This window comes from Pseudorca crassidens, chromosome 6 (assembly GCF_039906515.1).
Source record: "Pseudorca crassidens isolate mPseCra1 chromosome 6, mPseCra1.hap1, whole genome shotgun sequence".
Lineage (NCBI taxonomy): Eukaryota > Metazoa > Chordata > Mammalia > Artiodactyla > Delphinidae > Pseudorca > Pseudorca crassidens.
Window position 1 is genome coordinate 121836331 of NC_090301.1, and position 20999 is coordinate 121857329.

General features: G+C 38.7%; 1 protein-coding gene across 1 annotated transcript in view; it reads left to right on the top strand.

The window, feature by feature from the left end:
• CNTNAP5 (contactin associated protein family member 5) overlaps positions 1–20999 on the top strand; it is an 883101-nt gene that overhangs the window by 727446 nt on the left and 134656 nt on the right. The window contains exons 15-17 of the mRNA XM_067742208.1: positions 7736–7863; positions 8041–8211; positions 16529–16747. Of these exons, the coding sequence (XP_067598309.1) occupies positions 7736–7863; positions 8041–8211; positions 16529–16747 (518 nt within the window). The remainder of the gene's footprint in view (positions 1–7735; positions 7864–8040; positions 8212–16528; positions 16748–20999) is intronic.

Consider the following 20999-nt stretch of genomic DNA (forward strand, 5'->3'; position numbering starts at 1 on the left):
ACTCTCAACCACTGTGCCACCAGGGAAGCCCTAAACATTTTATTTTTAAATGATGTTTTAGTATTCGAAAAAAATATTGCTATGAACATTTTTGAGTCTTGACATACTTTATTTTCATTTTTAAAGTTACTATTTCTATCGTATAGATTTCTGGCTTAGAATTGTTAAATCATCCACTTTTCTATTTTGATGAATGGGGCCAAATTGTTGAAGGGACTTAGGATTTTATACAGACCACAAGGGAGTCAGTTCAGAACTGGCCTCCCTGAATCTGGGGTGAAATGATAGTCTCTTTGAGCAAGTGGCTTCACCACAGAACTCACTGGGGGTCAAAACAGAGCCACACAGGAAGATGTTAATTACAACCTCCTTTGGCTCAGAACTTGCTGGAACCCTTCAGCAGGTGTGGACAGCTCTGACAGGACCCTGGTGATGTTGTATTCCCCTTCCGTTCTTCCTCTCAGTGTTTGTCATTTCTATCACGCCTGGTCCTGCTCTGAGATCCATGGCAACACTTTCAGCTACCTACAAATAAATACATTCTCTGCATTAGTTTCAAAAAGTAGAGTCTTCATCATTAAGAAGAAGAAGGAGGAGAAACAGAGGAGAAACAGTTTTATCTCCTTTGCAAATCTGCCTTCTAGATTTTTAGTGAAAATATCATGAAGTAATACATGTAATACACTCAGAACACACACAATTGTGGCTACTTATTCTGGCAGCACCCTCATTTTCTGGATGTAAAATATAATTGACCTCTATGTGATATCACATGATGTCCTGGGATGATCAAATCCTGTATTTCTCACGTAGTGACTGTCCTTTAGTCTCTCTGAGCTTCAGGCTCTTGTTTGATTTAAGAAAAGAAAAATAAGACCAAAAAGAGAGAAAGAATGCCTATCTCTGGGGAGTGCTGGCTAAGTTGGCATTAATTTGCTCGTCTAGCAGATATGCCAGGTATTTAGTTCTCAAAAATGTGTTAGTCATCATTTTTATTATTATTTTCTTTATTTTTACAGTATCTTAAATGAACTATGAGGCAATATTGACTTATAGAAGTTAAACTAATTTCTATCTTATGCAATAAAATGCATAAGATAACTAACTAGCATACCAAAGCAATCCAATATATCCTTCAGCCATCACGCTCTAGGTGAGACTAGGAAAGAGCGCTGAAGACCCTTCTCTCCAAAATGGTGCTGCCCTGTGAAAGTTCACTGGTAAAACTCACCATGTCATGGTTGGAGTGTTTCTGCCTCCATGGAACTCAACCAGGAGACTGCTTGTTAAGTGTGTCACCGAAGAGTTTGTGGACTCCCAGAGTTCCTGTCAAGGTGACCTACGTGTAATCTCAGAGAATGCAGGGCTGGAAAATCATTGCAAATTAGTCAACTGAAACCTAATCAAAGTGTATCTCGTGTGGAGAAAGCCTGTGTGAATGGAATGGGGAGAGTCAGCCCGAAACCCACAAGGACAATTCAAGGACTCAGGGCCAGGTTATTCCAGCCCTGCCTGGAGAAGATGTAGACAAATGTGGGAAACGCAGTTTCCACTCACGAGAGAGCCGCTCTCTGCAGGAGCCAGACGAGGCCTGGGGAACAGGAGAGCACACCGGTTATGGCAAAAGTTTTGCTTCCAACCCTAGCCTCTCCACTTGCCAACAGTGACCTCTGAGAAGTTGTATCTCCTCGCTCAACCTCTGTTGCCTCTGCTGTACAAGACAGGCGATGTTATAACTCCATCATAGGGCTGTTCCGAGGGTGAAACAAGATCAGGTGTAAAACTCTATTCGTGTGCTCACCTGGCCAGGGAAAGGCAAGAGGTGGCTCCCATCCTCAGGTCCTGAGATGTGAGATGCTCAGCCAAACCCCAGAGCCATCAGTAAGTTTAAGAATAGCAGCCTCACACCCAAGCAGGGCCTCTAACATGTGGATCTTTTTCTTTAGGAAGAACTCCTCCAGTAAAAGGCAAGGGTGGCTTAAAATTGCATTTTACTTTCTACTCTAATATGTTAAATATTTTGGAATTTGGACCCTACCTGTAAGAGATAGAGACTTCTTTACAAGGTTTGAAGCAATAAAGTACATCTTGTGGTCCACATGTGTGAGTATGTTTCTGCAGGTGTGGACATGAGTGAGAGGGAGGGAGGGGGCAGAGCGAGGAAAAGTAGGGGACAGGTCAGGTGACTATCTCCCAGACCCAGTCTGACTCTGGGCCTCAGAGTAAAGCTGAGGCCAGGAGGATGAGGATAGTGCAGCTGAACAGAGACCTAAAGTTGGGGAGTTTGGTGGAAGTTGTCGGTCAAGAATGAAGGAGGAAGTGAGGAAAAGAGGAGAAATGAAGATCCGCAGGTGTACGGCCTCAGCAGCTGAGAGCCTGGGACCAAGGCATTGACAGAACTGAGTAACAAGTAGGGTGGCCGATCCCTGGGGAAGTGACCAGTGGAGGGGAGTTGAGCATATTAGTTAAGGGTTGACGATTGATGTCCAAAGGAGATCTTTCATAGGCAGTTGAATGAATATGTATTCCTCAGAAAATGCACGTGAGTGTGTGTGTGTGTAACAGGAAAGAAGGCAGCACTCTAAAATGCTGCAGCATCGTGGAGTAAGTTAGGGACTGGCATTTCCATTCTGTGGAAACGAGCGATTCTCTGAAGTTTCAGGGGGCTGGAAGGAGAAGAGGTCAATTTTGGTAGGTCTGGGAGGAGGGTGAGAGAGAAGAAAAAATGCAGACTTTCTGTGAAGAGCTTTTATGGCACTACTGCATGTTTCTTTCTTTCTTTCCTATCCAGAACAGGTTAATTCCAATGATGTCTACAAAAACCTTCATCCTTGCTAGTACTTTTTAAAATCAGTTTTATACTCGTGAAATCCGGAGGGCCGTTTACATTTCTTAACAATAAAGTAGTATTGGGTAAACTTTGGCTGTATTCATATACTAAGACCAGATTTTGTTTTCTCACACCTATTTGAGAAGAGCCCTATGGCTTCAGTTGTCTTAAAGTATTTACAGAAGAAATGTAGTTTCTGAAAATGTTAAATATATGCCAACATCATCTTGTTTTGTCCCTCATGTTTCTTATACTAGGGACTGAAATCAAGACTCCGGATATGTCCTGGTCAGTGTGGGGCACAGCTAAAGGGATATTATCCTCTGGTGTGGACTTGTCTATGTGACCACAGTCAACGTTTGCACTTGCTGTTTTGTCAACCAAGTGACCCTTGAGCTCGTTGTGAGCTTCTTGTCATCTAATCCCTTAGGTTCTTCTTCTTTTTTTTTTTTAAGTCTCAATAAGGAAGACAAAAGGGAAATAATGCCTTAACTAAAGTTAAGATAGAATTACTGTCAAGCATTGATATGGCATTTAGACTTGCAGAGCTGTTTATGGGCCTCATCCTGGCTATACCTCTTTTGCAGCCACAGCAAATGGAGGGCTTCATGTCTCCCACTCAACAGAAAGGTATGCAGAGTTTCCTGAGAATAATTCATTCAGAGTCACACAAGGGCTTCCAAGGGACCTGAGGTCTTGAGTTCTTTGCATAATTTTCTAGGTTTATCTTCCTTATCAATAACGTGTTATATGTTACTTTTGGGTGACTGAAAGAGAGAAGAATATAAAAAGGAAAAAAAAAATCTCTCTTAATAAGCTCAGTCACCCAAATGATGCTATAAAAAGAATTGCAGCAGTTAACCAAAAACTGGCTGACAGAAAAAAAAAAAAAAAAAGCAGTATATGAGTTTTCACTGCACTTTAATGATACACTAAAGAAATCAGTAGCCCCTGTTCTGCTCTGCAAACCTGATTTTGGTAAAGTCCCTAGTTTCAGATAGAAAAACTAAGAGGAGACCACATTGGCTAATTCTGTGCCATACTTTTTCTCTTGAGAATATTTGAGTCTTTTCCTTAATGTGCATGTTTTATCATTAGGTCACATGTGTTTCTTGAGGACCATGTGTCTGTTATCTATTCTTTGTGCCCTTCAAGCTTCCATAAGCTGGGATCTTTGGCTGGCCAACAGTAGGGCACTTTTTTCTTATTTTCCTTTCAAAAATTCTTTGTGTTTTACATTTTCTTTACACACTTGACTGGGAATTTCAATAGCTATTTATTGAATCCTTACTATGTGTTAATCAACATGTTAAGTTTTATATACATTATCTACTTTGATTTATACAACAACATCGAATTAGTATTATTATCCCCATTTAAGAGATTAGGAAACTGAGTCCCAGGCTGACCTCATGACATCGTACAACCCGTGTGTTGAGGCACATGTTTTAAGCTAGGTCCGTCTGGCCTAATGACAATTCTTTCCCACTACAACACAATCATTTTTGTACTTATAAAGTACATAAGCACCCTGTGCCTTTAGGAAGAGTCTTGTATATTCTTCCAAAGGAAGACAAAGTCTGTAAAGTGTTTGCCCTTGAGAAGACAAGTTCATACAGAAGCCAAAGGAAAACAACTTCGTGTGTAGAACATCAACTCTACAGCTGCAGTTTGTATCATTTTTTATGCCACCCCCCAAATATTCTACCCATTAATACTTTGAAATGTTTGAATCAGCCTTGTCGTTCACACATTGAATTAAATCCAAACACTATTCTCACTGTGATGCTAAGAGCATGAATGAACTTGCAAAGTCTCTTGATGCCCAGGTGGCCTGTAGGCTGAACACAGCCCTCACCTGTGTTTTTGTTTGTTTGTTTGTTTGTTTTTTGTTTTTTTGTTTGTTTTGCGGTACATGGGCCTCTCACTGTTGTGGCCTCTCCCATTGCGGAGCACAGGCTCCGGACGCGCAGGCTCAGCAGCCATGGCTCACGGGCCCAGCCGCTTCGCAGCACGTGGGATCTTCCCGGACCAGGACACTAACCCGTGTCCCCTGAATTGGCAGGCAGACTCTCAACCACTGGGCCACCAGGGAAGCCCACCTGTGTTTTATTGGTCAGTTTTATTGCAGTGTTGATTCCCACCATACTTTTTTTTTTTTTTAAGAATTTTAAATCCATTTCTATGATTTGAAAAATTGAGAAATTTTACGTTGATATTCCAGTCTGGCCCACTGGTCCTACATTCATGAAGAGCATAATTACCTGTTAGGAATGACTATCACCGTCTCCTATAGACAGAATACTACTTCCTCCCAGTCTTCCTCTTGTTCTTTCTCTCTCTCTCTTTCTCCCTGACACTGAAGCTGTTTGTCATGTCCCATTTATCACCTAACACAAAGCTGGCTTCATTCATTTTTATTACTTTCCTTGACCCTGTAGGCATTTGAGTTTGTTTCTACCACATTAAACAACTTTGGAGAGATTTTTAGATTTTATATAAAAAGTATTTTTGGTAATATGCTCTGCATCATCAAACTAAATATGAAGTTCTTTTTCTCTGTTATTTGGAAGAGATTTTTATTCTTGGAGCAATTTTGTATATTCCAACACTTTGGTGCCAGGACATCAAATTGATACAGGCAAGATGCCATAGTGTATGAGGGAGACAGTGCTTGACACTGCTGGACAGACTTCAGAATCTACCATTTTCACCTTGAAAATGAAAGAAGAATTAGGGAGAAATAAAATCCTATAGTAATGTAGAGTTTCTACAGGAGTTTGATCTTTATTCCACTTTGGTTACTTGAAACTTGCTTTGCAATGTCTGCTTGAAAAAATATTAGAACATGAAGATTCTAATTTTATTCTGTGTATATGTGACATTCATAGATGTGCTTTCAAATAGACACAAGAATCTTATTCCAGATCCTTTGATTGGTCTCTAAATACAGGTACTCAAATTACAGACAGTGGATAGTGCATTTCTTTACATTTTGGGTGAACAGACTTGTAAGGGTATACGTACAGGTGAATATTTGATTTGATTATAACCAAGATGAATTAGTGCGTTTTTCTACAGATCTCAGGAGTTGTATGTCTAATCTTAACATTTAATTTTCCATAGTGTGGAAACCTCCAATACAGAATCATAGCTTGATGTATGAAAAGATAAATTGACTTGCCTGAGGCTGCAGTGATTCAGGGGCAAAAATGAGAACTCAAATGAGTGTTAACACTACTATTTTTTGAGCATTTACCATAGATCAGGCACTGTGACTATATCATATCATTTAATTCTCTCTATAACTCTGTGATATGGGCATTACCTCCATTTTTCAACTGAGGATACTGTGGAATCTCAGAAATAAAATAATTTGCCCAAGCTAATGCAGGTGGAAACTGGAGATCCGGGATTTCAGAAGAAATCCGTGTGCTTCTAAATCTATGTCCTTAAAGCACTTCATCACACTACTTGAACCTTGCCACGCATCCTTAATTCATAATTTGACACATTTTTTCTTTGTCTTTAGTCTCAGAGCTGTAAATAATATGCAAAGGATGCTGAAATATAACGTTGATTTTGAGTGTTTTTTGAGTGTTGTGTTGATGTCTTTGTGTCTACAGGGAGAGAACCAATATGAATTAGCTCCTCTGTGTTCTCATAAACAAATTGCTACATCATATACCTTGCCTTGATCATTGTGGCTTGGTGCTGTGTCTCCCAGTTCCCAGGAACAGACAAGATGATCCATCCTGTGCTTACTTGAGGCTGTGTGGCTGAACAGTCCAACCAACCCATGTGCAATTATCAGACTGCCTTATATAATTCATTTCAGCTCAGATTAACATATATTTATGGCATACTTGTTAAATTTAGGGCTGAGATAGACACCAAGTGACTAGACCCCTGCACCTTCTACCCTGTGGCCATAGACAAGTTATCTCATATCTCTTAGCCTCAGTTTCCTCATTTGTGATGGAAATAATGGTACCCACTGCATAGGTGTGTTATACCCCTAGTATACTTCTGGCTCAAAATCACTGCATATTCACTCAATGTCAGTTTCCTACCTACATTTCCTTTTTACTCTCAGTAAAATGGTGTGTCCTTACCATGAGTCCAAAAACACAACTCAAAAAAAAAAGGAGATGCAAGAGGGAGGAGATACGGGGATATATGTATATGTATAGCTGATTCACTTTGTTATAAAGCAGAAACTAACATATCATTGTAAAGCAATTATACTCCAATAAAGATGTTAAAAATAAAAGAAGGAAAACATGAATAGCTTAACCCCATTCATTTTTAACTTTCTTGTCAAAGGATGACTAGTCAGATTCCTAATTGCGTAATTAACAGAGACAAAGCTAGAGTCATTAACTACAAAGGTCTCTAAAACAGAAAAAAAAATAAAAAGCAACAAACCACCTTAAAAGGTGATAAGAAACATCCTAAACTGATTAAAACCTGTTGGCAGGTGACTGAAACAAGTCCTTGGAGTGATTTTAAGTGGCTTTGTGATGCTTATTTCAAATTAGTTACTGAGATAGCTGATCTCTTCATGGAAAGAGAGGCAATGTTTCATGTTCCATCAGCACTGCATTGGGCAGGTGGGGTCTGTGAGCTACAAAAAGCAGCAGCAAGCTCTGTAAACTATCTGCTTTTCTGGAAAGACTTAAGGAAGATGTAAAATGCTCTAGTTTTTGGAAGCTGGCCATGGGTTTTGTAATTGGCATCCCAGACTTTCACGCATACCTATGAGATGAAAGGCCCTCTGTTATTCCCCTGCTGCCCCAACCCTGCAGCAACCAGCCAAATCACTTTTGAAAAGAGGAGGCTTGTTAAAGAATCCCTAGATTATCCACATTTTCTCCTTTCTTTTCTTAAATTTGTGTTTTGCAGGACAAATGATACTGGCTTTCTTTCCTTCAAAGACCACTTGCCTGTCACTCAGATAGTTATCACTGATACCAACAGATCAAACTCAGAAGCTGCTTGGAGAATTGGTCCCTTGCGTTGCTATGGTGACCGTGAGTACTAAATTGAAAGAAGATTTCTCTCTGTCTTACATAAGCACAAGATGTTTTATTCCCTTATCCTTTTTCCCTGCAGTGTCCCCCAGTCTAGAAAATTATCTACATGCCCAGTGCTTTCCTGTACCCCATTCAAAAACAATGAACCATACTCAGGATTTTTTTCATTTGCAGGACACTTCTGGAATGCGGTATCATTTTATACAGAAGCCTCTTACCTCCACTTTCCTACCTTCCATGCGGAATTCAGTGCTGACATTTCCTTCTTTTTTAAAACCACGGCTTTATCTGGAGTTTTCCTAGAAAACCTTGGCATTAAAGACTTCATCCGACTTGAAATAAGCTGTGAGTGTTCTCATTTATGAATTTAATATAACTGGTCAACAGAAGTTTTAATCTTATCTTTGCCACCAACAACTAGTGTACTATTTAGATTATCAAATTAATCTCCCTGGGCCTCTGTCAAATTAACAATGATAATTTCTAGTTCCTCCTTATGCTTTTTGTTTTATTATTACTTATCAGTGTTTAAAGAGTCATTCTGTCCTCAAACTAGTGCATTCCCAAAATTCCCATAGATATTTATTTACAGTGTCTTTTTTCTGATCCGTGGGCATTTACTACCTATTCTTTTAAGCTTCCACACAACGGAACTTTTTCATTGCAATTTCTATGGAAAGCTGAGAACATTAGTATTCTGCATTCTGTTTATACTTGAAGTCAAATTTTTGTTGTACTTTTTCTCTGCAAGTAATTTCTTGACTTATTTCCCATCACCAGGCATATGTGACTGACCAATCAGAATTTCCATTGTTTCTCTACCACTTCACCTTGAACAGGGGTGTATCTAGTGAGTTTGATGTCAGGACATGGATCATTTTTTAACATCCCATCTCCTATATACAAGTTATATTAAGAAATAATCATAAAGTTAAATGAAAAGTAGTACAAATGCATATGGGGAAGTGTTCTGTTAATGAACTTTTATATGTAATCATGCCAATAAAAATATTCCAGTACAAAAAAGAAACACAATACAATAAAGAATTTTAATCTCATTCATTCATTTTTTATATAAAAGGGAAAAATACCTACATATTGGTCTGTTCAAGTAATACTTGTAACATTAAAAGTTCTGTTCCTTAGACTTGACTTATGTAAACTTGTTGAGTGAGTTCATCAGAACTGATTTTCTTTGCATGTTCATGTTCAAAAGAGAGTATAATCAGATTTGTCCATTTATCTTCTCTCTTACTGATCAAAGGATACTTTTTATTAACTTTAAAATGTTTTTCACATTAAGCAATAGATATAAACATTTTAGAAAAGATTTTAAACATAAGGCTAAGTTTGATAGAGATTCCTAAAAATCCCATTTTACAATAAATTCCAGAAATTGCTATAATCTCTATGTATTTCTTTCATGATCAATGTTAGCATCTTTCAAATAGCTCTGAAATAAAAAAAAAAAACACTAAAATATTTTTATTAGAAAATTCGTCATGGGTTACTATTCTACTTGGTAAAACCTCACAGAGTTCCTAAGGTTTTGGAGTTGCTTAAGCTCTCTTTGGGTGCAATTTGTGTTCACAGCCCCTGTGGTACTATATATTCCTTGTTTCAACAGTAGATCTGAGTTAAACAATGATAGCACAGTAACTGTAAAAATGGGAAATCAGAAATTGAGCTCTTATTCTTAAAAACAAACACATATTTTAGTCTGCATGTTCAGGAGCCAATGGTACGTCAGGAGTTCTCTATGTTAACTTCCCTCTTGAATATAATATGTGGTAGGTAATAAAATGTACTCTTTGAAGCTTACACATTATTAAAAATTAATACTAACATCAGCATTTGTTACAACTTAAACCTACAAAATTTCCCCCCCACCCCCGGTGGAGGGATGTTTCATTGCTGACATTATTTAGAATTACTGTTGTGTGGCAATAATAAAAAAAAAAAGATCTACTTTTAGTTGCTTTTGCTAGTTTTCTGATTCTCTGCATTCATTATACCCACTTCTTTCCTATACACAAGGTGGACTGCTCCCGCCATCTAGCCCTTATTAAAGCCATGACCATGAAGACTTATGCTTTTCATTATGTGCCTCATTTACCTGGTTTTAAATACATGTTTTCTATGATTTGATTGTGGCAATTGACCATATTACAATAATAATGTGACAGCATGAAATACCCTTGAAAACCTAAGTAATAATGTCTTAGCAACAGAAACGTGGAAATTTGAGACCTCCAGAAAAAGAGACAAAGGTGCTGGCTGGAGGAGATGGCTGAACTGCATGTACAGGTCTCCTGCAGAGCACAGAGCAGCTAAGTGTTTCCTCTGCAGCTACAGCCCAATACAAGGAAAGGCATCTCTTTAACGGGTAGTTGTAATCTCCTTTTACTCCAATGATTTAGACTATTAATGGCAGGAAGCTCTTGTGGCTTTAGTGTGAAATAAGATCCCTCATAGCTACCCTGGCCAGGCTTTAAATACGTGGAGTTGAGTGCCAGCCATTTCATAATATGGATATAATAACCTCAATGTAAATTTAATAACAATCAGGCCCTAAGGCCTTTCGATTCATTAAAGCAGCAGCAAATGTCATGGCATATTATCAAAAGGTAATGAGTGATGATTTCGTGTTAATTATATTTCAGTGTCCAATTTGTTTGAACTTCCTCATACTATATTTTGTCCTTTGGGCTGCACAAAAATGTTTTCCGTGCAAGTGGTATTAAATCTGATAAAAATTTAAAATCCATTGATGTCATTGTTCAGTGCACACTTTTTCACCAGATCAGAGAATATGTATTTTTTGAAAGAGGAAGATTTTGTATAAACTTTTTTAAAGTACGAGGCCTCAAAATTTTCAAAATATTTTGTTTTATTATTATTATTTAAAAGGAAAAACAGACAAACAAATGGGGCTTATCTTGCATTTCTTACTAACAGCTGCACTCAACCTATGTCTTTTACACAGATGGAATTTTCACCCTAAAGTGTTCATAGTAAGATTCCTCTACAGATCATCTTCTTAGAAAGAAAATGGCCTTCACATAAATATAGTAGATTTCTCAGGTAGATCTCTTCCTCATCCCCAAGGAGTGTTCCTCTGTAACTATCCGAACAGAAGTTTTCAAAATTGATGTATCCGAATTGTTGGACAGGGAACAAGAAGCTTACATAAAATTTTCAATTTATTTCTTTCTGGGTCACTTCCAACTAAGACATTTGAATTTTGTAGCTTTAAGATTAGTCCATATTCTATGAAAGGCAAGATGCTTCATTATGTCCTCAAGTCTTAATGGATTTGTTCCAAATGAGACTGAGAAAAAAATAGCTATTTTGACAATTAGCTCATAATGGCTGTGCAGGTTGAAACAGATATTTTGGAGTGGATGGGGGACGAGAAGGAAATGGCTGTTGCGATCAGTATGGCATAGCGGAAAGAGACTACTGGTGAGAATCCAATGTGTATTCTAATTTCTGTTTCTCTAACTCTAATTGTGAGCAAGTTCCTCACCCCTTCAGTGCTTATTTATGAAAATGGAATTGTTGATGCCCATATGTCGATCAGATGCATTTGGCTGCAATTAAAAGAAAATACAATCTTAACTGATAGACACAAGGATGGGAATTTATTGGTACCAGGACAGGTGACCAAGTCTGGAATTGGTGGGGCACTTTATTTCTGGTTGGATTCAGGAGTTTAACAAATGTTAGCAGTGGTCTAATTTATTTCTCTCCCTGCTCTGACTTCTGAATCTCTACTTCCGTCAAGGCTATCTTTCCCTCAAGAAGGAGCCACATTTCAGCTGGTGGGAAAGCACTTCTTTGCCAGCTGTCCACACAATCCTCCTGATATGCAACTCCTCTGACTACCTAGGAACAAATGCCTCTAGACAGGGAAGTAAAGATTTCAGACTGGTTTTGCCAGAGCCCAGCCTTACCCCTTGGGTGGTAGGGGCAGCTAGCTGACCTTAAAGCCTGTAGGGGAAAAAAAAAATCATTTTCATTCCTAAAAGTCTGAGTTCTTGGCTGAGAACCATGTGATAAAAGACAGAATAACAAGAGGAAAAACAAACAGAAGTTTATTAACATGTATACCTCATGTAGGGATGGGAGATACCCAGAGGAAAGGAGTGACTCAACGAGGTGACTTAGACCTCCAGTTCATATGACATCTATAAGAGAGAACAATAAATTTTTGGAAAAATAATAGGATAAAGGAAAGCAGTTTTAGGCTTTGAAAGTAGAGATAAAAGCTAGTTAGTCAAGTTTGTTATGTAGATTCTTCTGGTGGCATCTCGAGGCTGATAGGGTCTAACGTTGTCTCCAGGTGATTAATGTTTGTCCTCTTGGTAGAGAGGGGAGGAGGGATGGAGGAACAACTAAATCTATATCTATATCTATGTCCTCATCTATATCTATATATCTAGAAATTTGAGTTCTGACTTTCAAATGTATCATATCAATAATATTACCAACTGTGATGGTAACTTGAAGATACAATCCTCAGATCCTCAAGAATAGGAAAGATTAATTCTAACAAATTAATTAATTTTGTTTTCAAATTAATTAATTAATTTTGTTTTCAAATAATCTCATCTATAATCATCAAGATATTGTATTATGATTTTCATGTTCAACTCACAGTCCAATATGCAGATGAGGAAGGTGAGCCTTGAGAGGGTAAATAACACACCCAGCATCACCCAGTAAGATTAAGAATCCAGGATTCAATTCTCTGTTCATTCAAACAACTCCCTACTCTGCTTTGCAAAACTGTCTCAAGAGCCAAGAATGTTAGAAGGTGAGAAAATAGTATGATTTTCCTCCATGTTTTGAGGCATAGGACATTCAGCAGGTCTTTACAACTTAATGTAAAACTGTGTGTGCTTTTTTTCTGGAATAGGAGCCACAGCTGCCATCAGCGCCTCCAAGAGTCCATGTCTCCAAAAATGTTTAACAATATTCATTTACTTCTCATTCTACAGATGAATACATGGGAGGTCAGAGAGGTTAGGAGACTACATTAAGGCCTTGCATCTTCTTCTTTATTCCATTATGGTGCCTGAGACATCTCACATGCCTGACCTGTGCAGGGCTGAGAACACAGAGATGGTGTCACAGTTTGAGGAAGGAAGAGCATTGTACAGGAGACTTAGAAGGCATCTTCTCATCTCCTAGGACCACTTGGTGTACAATCTCTCATGCTTGTGGCAGTTTCCTCCACTTGACATGCCCCTTCTTGGTCAGTCTTCTCAAAAGTACACCATGAGCTCATTTTGTTTCATTCCTCTCTGCTTAGCACAGGTCCTGGCTGGGTAAAAACCCACTGAAAGACTCCAGTGACTCCTTCGCGTTGTCTTGAACCATAGGATGTAAATGATAAGGGTGGATATTTGTCAGACAGTTGTGGGGAGAAGATGGTAAATTCATGATAGAGGAAATGCTGCCACTGGACCTCCAGCTTTCCCATTTAGAACCACTGAGCTATGCCCATCCCCCCAGAAAATGAGATCTAGTTGACATTGGCCTCAGGTGTCCTGTCTTCCAAGTCACTAGCCAGTGTTGGAGGTATCACCATGTACTTACATTTATTTTCATTCAGTTTTTTCCAGGCACCCATATTATATATCTAGCTTTGACTGCCAGGTAGGGACTGCATAGGTTTTGGGGATGGTGGTTTTCTCATAGGACAAGTGGGTTAAAAAGTGAGCTCCAGAGACACATCACCTGGATTTAAATCCTGACTCTGCCCCCTCTGGGTTAGAGCAGCTTCTCAGCTATCTGTGGGTCAGTTCCCTCCTCTGTAAAATATTACCTTTCTCATATGATTGTAGGGAGTTGATTCATGAAAAATGCTTAGCAGAGTGCCTGGGTCATGCTAAGCGCTCAATGAATGTTAGCTATTATTATTGCATTTCACTGATTCTCCCCTAGTTCTAGGAGGAGTGAGTTGAACATAGTAGATCTTTAATAGTGACTTGAATAAAGTTAAATAATAATAATTTTAGAAGGTTTTTAAGGAACCTAACACCTTGGTATAAAACTAAAAATAAAGAAAGAAAGAAAGAAAATTACAAAATTGCATTTAGTGTGTACAGGGTAACATTTTAATGAATGAAATTTTAGTTTGATGGGAGCTTCCTGTATACAAGGCCCAATCCTAGGTTCTGGGTGTCCAATTCATCTATAAGTTGCAGACTAGCTGGGGAGACAGACTATAACCAGATCATTATACAACAGAGGGATAAATGCAGGGGCAGAGATAAGTGCAGACCAGAAACTAACAAGGAGGTAGTGGTGACAGGGGGTGGCAGGCCGTCACAGCAGTGGAGCAAGCCTTCCTTCCACAGAGATGTGCTGTCTGCATGGAACTGGATATCCACAAGACCAGCTTGGCAGGAAGGCTTTTAGGAAAATCTTTAGCATTCCTCCCCTTCAACCTCAAGAGTTTTTACCTATGTTTTTAGAGAGAAATACACTTATGCTCAATATCTCAGTAATTGTTTATTTGGTCTCAAGATAAGCAGGGCTGCAAGGTAGCATTGGTGGCCTGATAAGAAACAGGCAATGGCTCAAAGGGCTAACTTCACTCTTATTTAATCTTTCAATTGTTGAATCTGATTTGCTCCCTTCAATTCTGTTTCCGTTAATGCATGGGTTTATGAGCCAAAGACAACTGACGTGGGTTGGTGAACCATGCCACAGTGATGATAATAATAACAATAGCTATCATTGTTGAGTACATCCTACACGCCAGGCACAGTTCTAAGAACATTGTCGGGATGAATTTATAAACAACCTGACAATTAGGTATTGTTTTTATTCCCATTTTACAAAGGATAAAAGTAAGAGGTGACAAGCTCGAAAACTTACCTCAGGTCATGGAGGGTGCCAGAGTCCAGGTCTCAAATCCCATTTGTAAAGCTTCTATCTTATTGCCTCTCTTTGCAGTCAGGACTCACATTCACCAGGAAGACGAGCAATTCAAACTCTCTGCTACTTGAAATTCTGCATATTGGGGGCTTCTTATACCAAGGCTGGCTTTCTGTTAGGGTTTAAAGCCTGAGAAAGGAGTGGTCCAGGGTGATGACTGACCTTTGGTATTGCTGAATATTCAGATCTGTTAGTTGATGACCTTGTCAAAGAAATACACATGTCCTATCTCGGGTGTAGAGGAGGGGGGCCATCACAAGGTGCTGATAAGGAAGGGAAGGTCTGGAATATGAAGGCTCCTGTTCCTGAGAGAGGACTGTCTTCCCCTCAACTTTAATTTATAATTTACCTCTCCACATCCTTCAGATTTAGAATTCTTACATAATAAAAGAAAATATAAGAAGGTATACTAAAATAGAGAAGAAAGATGGAGATTATACTTTTGGAGTCAGATTCTACTTACTCTCTAGGCAGCTTCAAGCAAATTATTTCTATTTCTCTGAACTTTCATTTTCTCACCCATAAAATGTGCATAAAAATGAGACCTTTCTCATAGAGTTGCTTTGAGGATTAAAATGAGAGAATCTATGGGCAGTGCTCCTCAGAGTGCATTGTACTACTGTGCTGCTGCTACTTCTCTCTCTCTCTGTTAATGGTGATAACACCACTGTCACCATCCCCATCATCACCATGACCACCACCATCACCACTATCACCACCATCACCATCGCCACCATCCTCACTACTACCATCACCACAATCACCATCACCACATCACCTTCACCACCATCAACATTATCACCACCATCAGCATCACCACCATCACCATCACCACCACTATCATCATCCCTATCACCACCACCATCATCATCACCACCACAACTATCACCATCATGACCACCACTATTATCTTCCTGTCATCATCATCATCAACATCATCATCATCACAGGTAACATTACCCCTGACTGGCTCTTTCCTGTCTTGTACGATAAGCAGATTGCTATAGAAGGGCAGAAAGGGTCATGGAAGGAGCCCTGCATGGGGAGTTGGGGGATAGGGTTGTGTTTGTTCCCAGACACTGCCACTTGCAGTGATACAGACAAGGCACTTAAAATTTCTGAGCCTCCTTTTAAAAAAAAAGTCATAGGAATAGCATGAATTCTTGTATCATATGTATTGATGAAATAATACATTTTAGAATAATAATATATATAATACACATAGTAATATGTTTTATATATATATATATATATATATATGAAATACATTATTATAACATGCATAATGAATAATACCAAGCACTGGACTTTCCAGGATGTGGTCTTCTCCTCGCAGGAGTGTAGCTGCTTAGCTAACCAAGTATCTATAGCTGTCCATGAGGACACAGTTGAAGTCAGAAGAGATCCAGAAAACCCAGAACCTTGGAGCAGGTGCATTTTGTCAGATCAGCATCAGTGACCCTGGTCCCTATCCTATTTCTTGAATTCACACAATGAGAACCAACTGGGACCAAAAAAAAGAGCTTGAGATTTAGTAGTTGGTAGTTATTACCATGAATGGTAGTTTTTATACTGAGGGGATTTCATCTGAAGGCCTCTCTACCTAGCTGTTGATGTACGATAGTTTTTATCATTCGTTCAGGGTATGCTTGTGCCCTAAATGCACTGACAACTCCCTTCATCTTTTTACCTGTTTCCTTTCTGGTTTCAGCTCCTTCCGAGATCACTTTTGCCATTGATGTTGGGAATGGCCCCATAGAGCTCATAGTCCAGTCCTCTTCTCCTCTGAATGACAACCAATGGCATTATGTCCGGGCCGAGAGGAACCTCAAGGAGACCTCACTCCAGGTGGACAACCTCCCAAGGATGACCAGGGAGACCTCAGAGGAGGGTCATTTCCGGTTACAGCTCAACAGCCAGCTGTTTGTAGGTAGGGGACATCTTAAGGTGCCCTGTGTGCTAAAAACCCTACAAAACCACTGTGGAACCAGGCCCAAGGAAAATTACTTTTTAATTTAGACCTGGGAAATGATTAAAATATTCCATAAAGCATTTATAATTATAAACGTAATTTCGCAGATTCTTCCTTACTAGATTTATTAGCTACAACAATGGAAGATTATGTCATCTCTTAGCAAAGTTTGAGGGGGTTTCAAACTCTATTTGTATTTTTTCTCCTTGTACATATTATATTCTCGGATGTCCAGGAACCTCTATTACTTTTCATCCCTATAATCAAAACCTACTCTTAGAAAAAAGGATGTATCAGCTATTTAAACCTTATTAGAAGTTGACTTTAAGTCAGTGGGCTACCATTCACCCTTCCTATTGATACCTGACTCCAGATAATTATTGATAACCATGTAATGAAATACATTACAGCATCTCCAAGGGATTTAGGGCATCAGTAATATGGTGGTGGAGGGAGCTATTGGTTTTTAAACTACGAGCTTCTTTGATACTCCCTGAAATCACGTCACTTAGGCGGCTGCCTGATAACTTACACAGAAAAGCAGCCCTGGTCCCTAAGCAGACGTCTCTCCACTGGTCATTTCCACCATGAGACTCAGAATCAACCTTTAGATAAGTTGTTCCTCTGAACTGGCTGCCACTGCTGGCAGTAGGGCCTGGGAAGGCTCAAACATCATTCACTGAATCATTCATTCATTCCATAAGCAGTCAGTGAGCACCTAAAACAAATCAGGCACCTTGTCAGATGGTGGGAATTGAAAGATGACTTGTGCAATGAAACTTCTTTTCAAAGAGCTCACTCTGTGTGTATGTGTGTGTGTGTGTGTGCTGTGCGAGAGAGATAAAGAGGCAGAAAGAGAGAGGGAGAGAGAGTTTAGCCACATTAGTCCAGGTAGGAAACGTCTGCCTTATAGCTACAGTTTAGAAAGGATTTTTTGGAAGTAGGTTGAGCAGGGCTTATACACCTTTAAAAACAAATAGAGTTGTAAATGTTAGGGATATTGTATTATTAGCAAAACCAAGGCACTGCTCTTACATAAAACTTGAAACTCAGATGCTTAGAACAGTAGCATAAATTAGTTGTAAAATTTGCCAGTATACCCAGATTTACTTTTCTTTCCTTATGTATTTATTTTACCAATTCTCACACTACATAGCTTTACTGCTAGTAATGAAATGCCATCAGCAATCAATGGGTGTTTCTTACTTGCTTCTTTTAAGTTTGGGTTTGTGCAACTTTTAACTCTGAGGAAATCTGTCACTAAGAACATATCAGCTAAAAGAAAAGAAGTAACAGAATCTGTAATCTCTCTTTCCAACAGGAATCATATTTCTTTCTTCATCTATCATGTTTTACCTATCCATCAGAAGCTAAGATATAAGTGATTAAAAATGATTTTATGATGAAAAAGTACTCAATTAACCTACATCAGTGATATGATTTAGTATTAAAATATTTTTTAAATTTATATTGATGTTTTCATTCTATTTAAACATCACATTTTATTGCTCTGAATAAGTTTGCTAGTCATCAATATTTAATGTCTTTTTTGGTGTAATCAATTCAAGTAGTTTGCAATTTTCATAAATTATATTCCATGCCAAAGTTTAATTTATCTTCAGGCAGTACTGATGAATCTTTCTGGCTGAAAGGTGTATATAAAGATGAATTTTTTTAATCCCTTCATGCAAATTTCATGTAGTTATGAAATTATCATATGTGAATGATCTGAATATGTGACAAACTTTGTGCAAGTCGAAAGGGAAAAGAGGCAGCTGTGTTTCCTTGCGGGTTTTTATCTCTAGATGTTTCTGTTAACTGATCACAAATGCAATGAGTAAGAGCATATCTAGGGGTTTGGAGAGATACCTTGCTCTAGCTGGAGCCAAGGTCAGCTGCAGCAAGAGCACCTGCTTCTGGTATGTTTCTTCCCAATAGGCTCCATCTCAGATGGTACTCTGATTTATTGAATTTGTCTTTATGTACTTGAAGAAGAAAAACATGCTGTTGGAGGCCATTTTAGTTTGTTGGTTTGAATTTTGTTGTTTAGTGTTCAACCTGTTTAGAAGTGTCAGGTGGCCAAAAAAATTGAAGTCCCAATGTTTCCAGTTTGTATGATTCAGTGGTTTAAAAAAAAAGGCCTCTACTTAGCTAGAGCAGCCAAAATGACGAATTGCATTCTCTATCATTCAGAAAATTTGAGTCACTGGATTTTTATATTTGCTAGGCAGAAAAAGATATGATTGTGGTGTGCTGTTTAAATTTTTTTTTAATTAAAGTATATTTGATTTACAATGTCATGTTAATTTCAGGTGTACAACAAAGGGATTCCGTATACGTATACATATACACATTCTTTCCCAGATTCTTTACCCACATAGATTATTGAGTATAGTTTCCTGTGCTATACAGTAGGTCCTTGTTCATTATCTATTTTTACTGGGATAGATTGATTGTGACAGTACTTAAATATTAATTTGGATATGTCTGTCTAGATACCTTTAACCTCTGAAGGATTTTTCAGTCAAAACATAGCATCGTTCAAGTATGGTAATCACTGGCATTGCTGCTGTGCTTGTGAGTGCTTTCCGAGTACCAGAAACAGGTTGAATTTTATAGAATGGATATATCTCTTAGCACTGCCCCTGTCATTGGAATGTGACAAGTTGAAGTGCTGATACCTGAGTCAATGCATGCTGGATTCCCAGAATCAATATTTTAACTTCAAGCTTTTATTTCCCTGATAGTTAGGGACAATTGCAACCATGCCATTTCACTGGTCGCATTTCTTGAATAGAGTAGGAGAAGCTTCATAACACAGAGCTTCTGAAATGTGCACTGCAAGCTTGCGGTAGTTTCAGCTTTAAAACTCTTGGCAGTATCATCCCTCGCCTTGCTCTTCCCTACTAGCTTTTCAAGTTAATATGAGGAAAAGGCAAGAGAAATCCAAGAACTAGCACTTATGGCTGAAAATGAAATGAAGAGATCTGGGTAAGAACTCCAGGTCAACTGCCAACAGGCCATGGGACCCTGGTAGAGAAATAACTAGCCTAAGTGGATTCATTGTCTTTATTATTTGCAGAATGAAATTGATGAGTCTGGTAACTGATCCCTTACAACTTGAGGATGTCCCATCTCCATCTGTATATTAAGAATGACAATCATCCTTACCCTCATGCCCATGTGGACGTCACAGCAAAGAAAGTATCTCTTTGTCCCCAAATCTGACACCCCATCTTTCCAAATATGTTGCAATTATAGAATGGACATTTTGTAAAGCTGTGAGCCTGTGAGTCTCATTTTTGTGTTGCTTTACTTTCTTCTTATCTTTTTGGCCTTTTATGGACCTTTTTCTTTATTTTTTCTTTTTTTTGGCTCAGCTGCTTTATTTGTGTCAAAATAAACTGAAGTAACTCCCACTTAGAACTCCTTGGGGGAAGTATTTCATTGACTTGGTAAATCATAAAGTTGAAGCGATTTCCCGCCTACCCACGGTGCTGCTCCTGATTCCACACTGGTTGGGAATTATTATTATTATTTTCAGGTGAAGCGTGTCAAAAGCGAGGTCAGCAGTGAAACCAGGAAAGGTGGGTCTCATTTGCTCTCTGCCCTGACACTTCAGAAACTGCTAGAGTCTCTCTGTGGAATAGTCACTTATATTTACACTTGCGAGTGCCTCACAAGGATGGCTTTCCTGACACAGGCCAGCAGAGTTTTCTGTCTGGAAGATGTACTGTGTCTCAAAGCACAGGAGGAGATACACATCCTTTTCATGTTAAGGAAGAACTGGAAAATCACCTTTTAGCATATTTGTTACATAAAACCATTGCGCATGGAGGATGTCAATGGTGAAACAAAAAGTAAAGAAATTGTCTTTTCAGCATCCTATACATTTCTGATGATAAGGTCTGATTTACCAACAAGTTTATTTTTTCAAAGTTAACTAATATGTCAAGTATACTTGAATCATCTTAGTAAAAAAATTAGCTTAGTAAAAAAATTAATACATGAGTTCTGATATTCCCCATAGTAGTTTAATAAGAGAACGTGTCCTGATTCGTTTAAGAAGTTTTAGGAGACCTCAGAACACTAGCGGGCAAGTCCCGTGAATGCTTTGCTTCCTTGTTACCTACCAAGTGGCAGTCACTCAACGCTTCTACAATGAAAAAAAAAAATGAGGAAGAGCCACCTGCTTCCTCATGCATTTTTT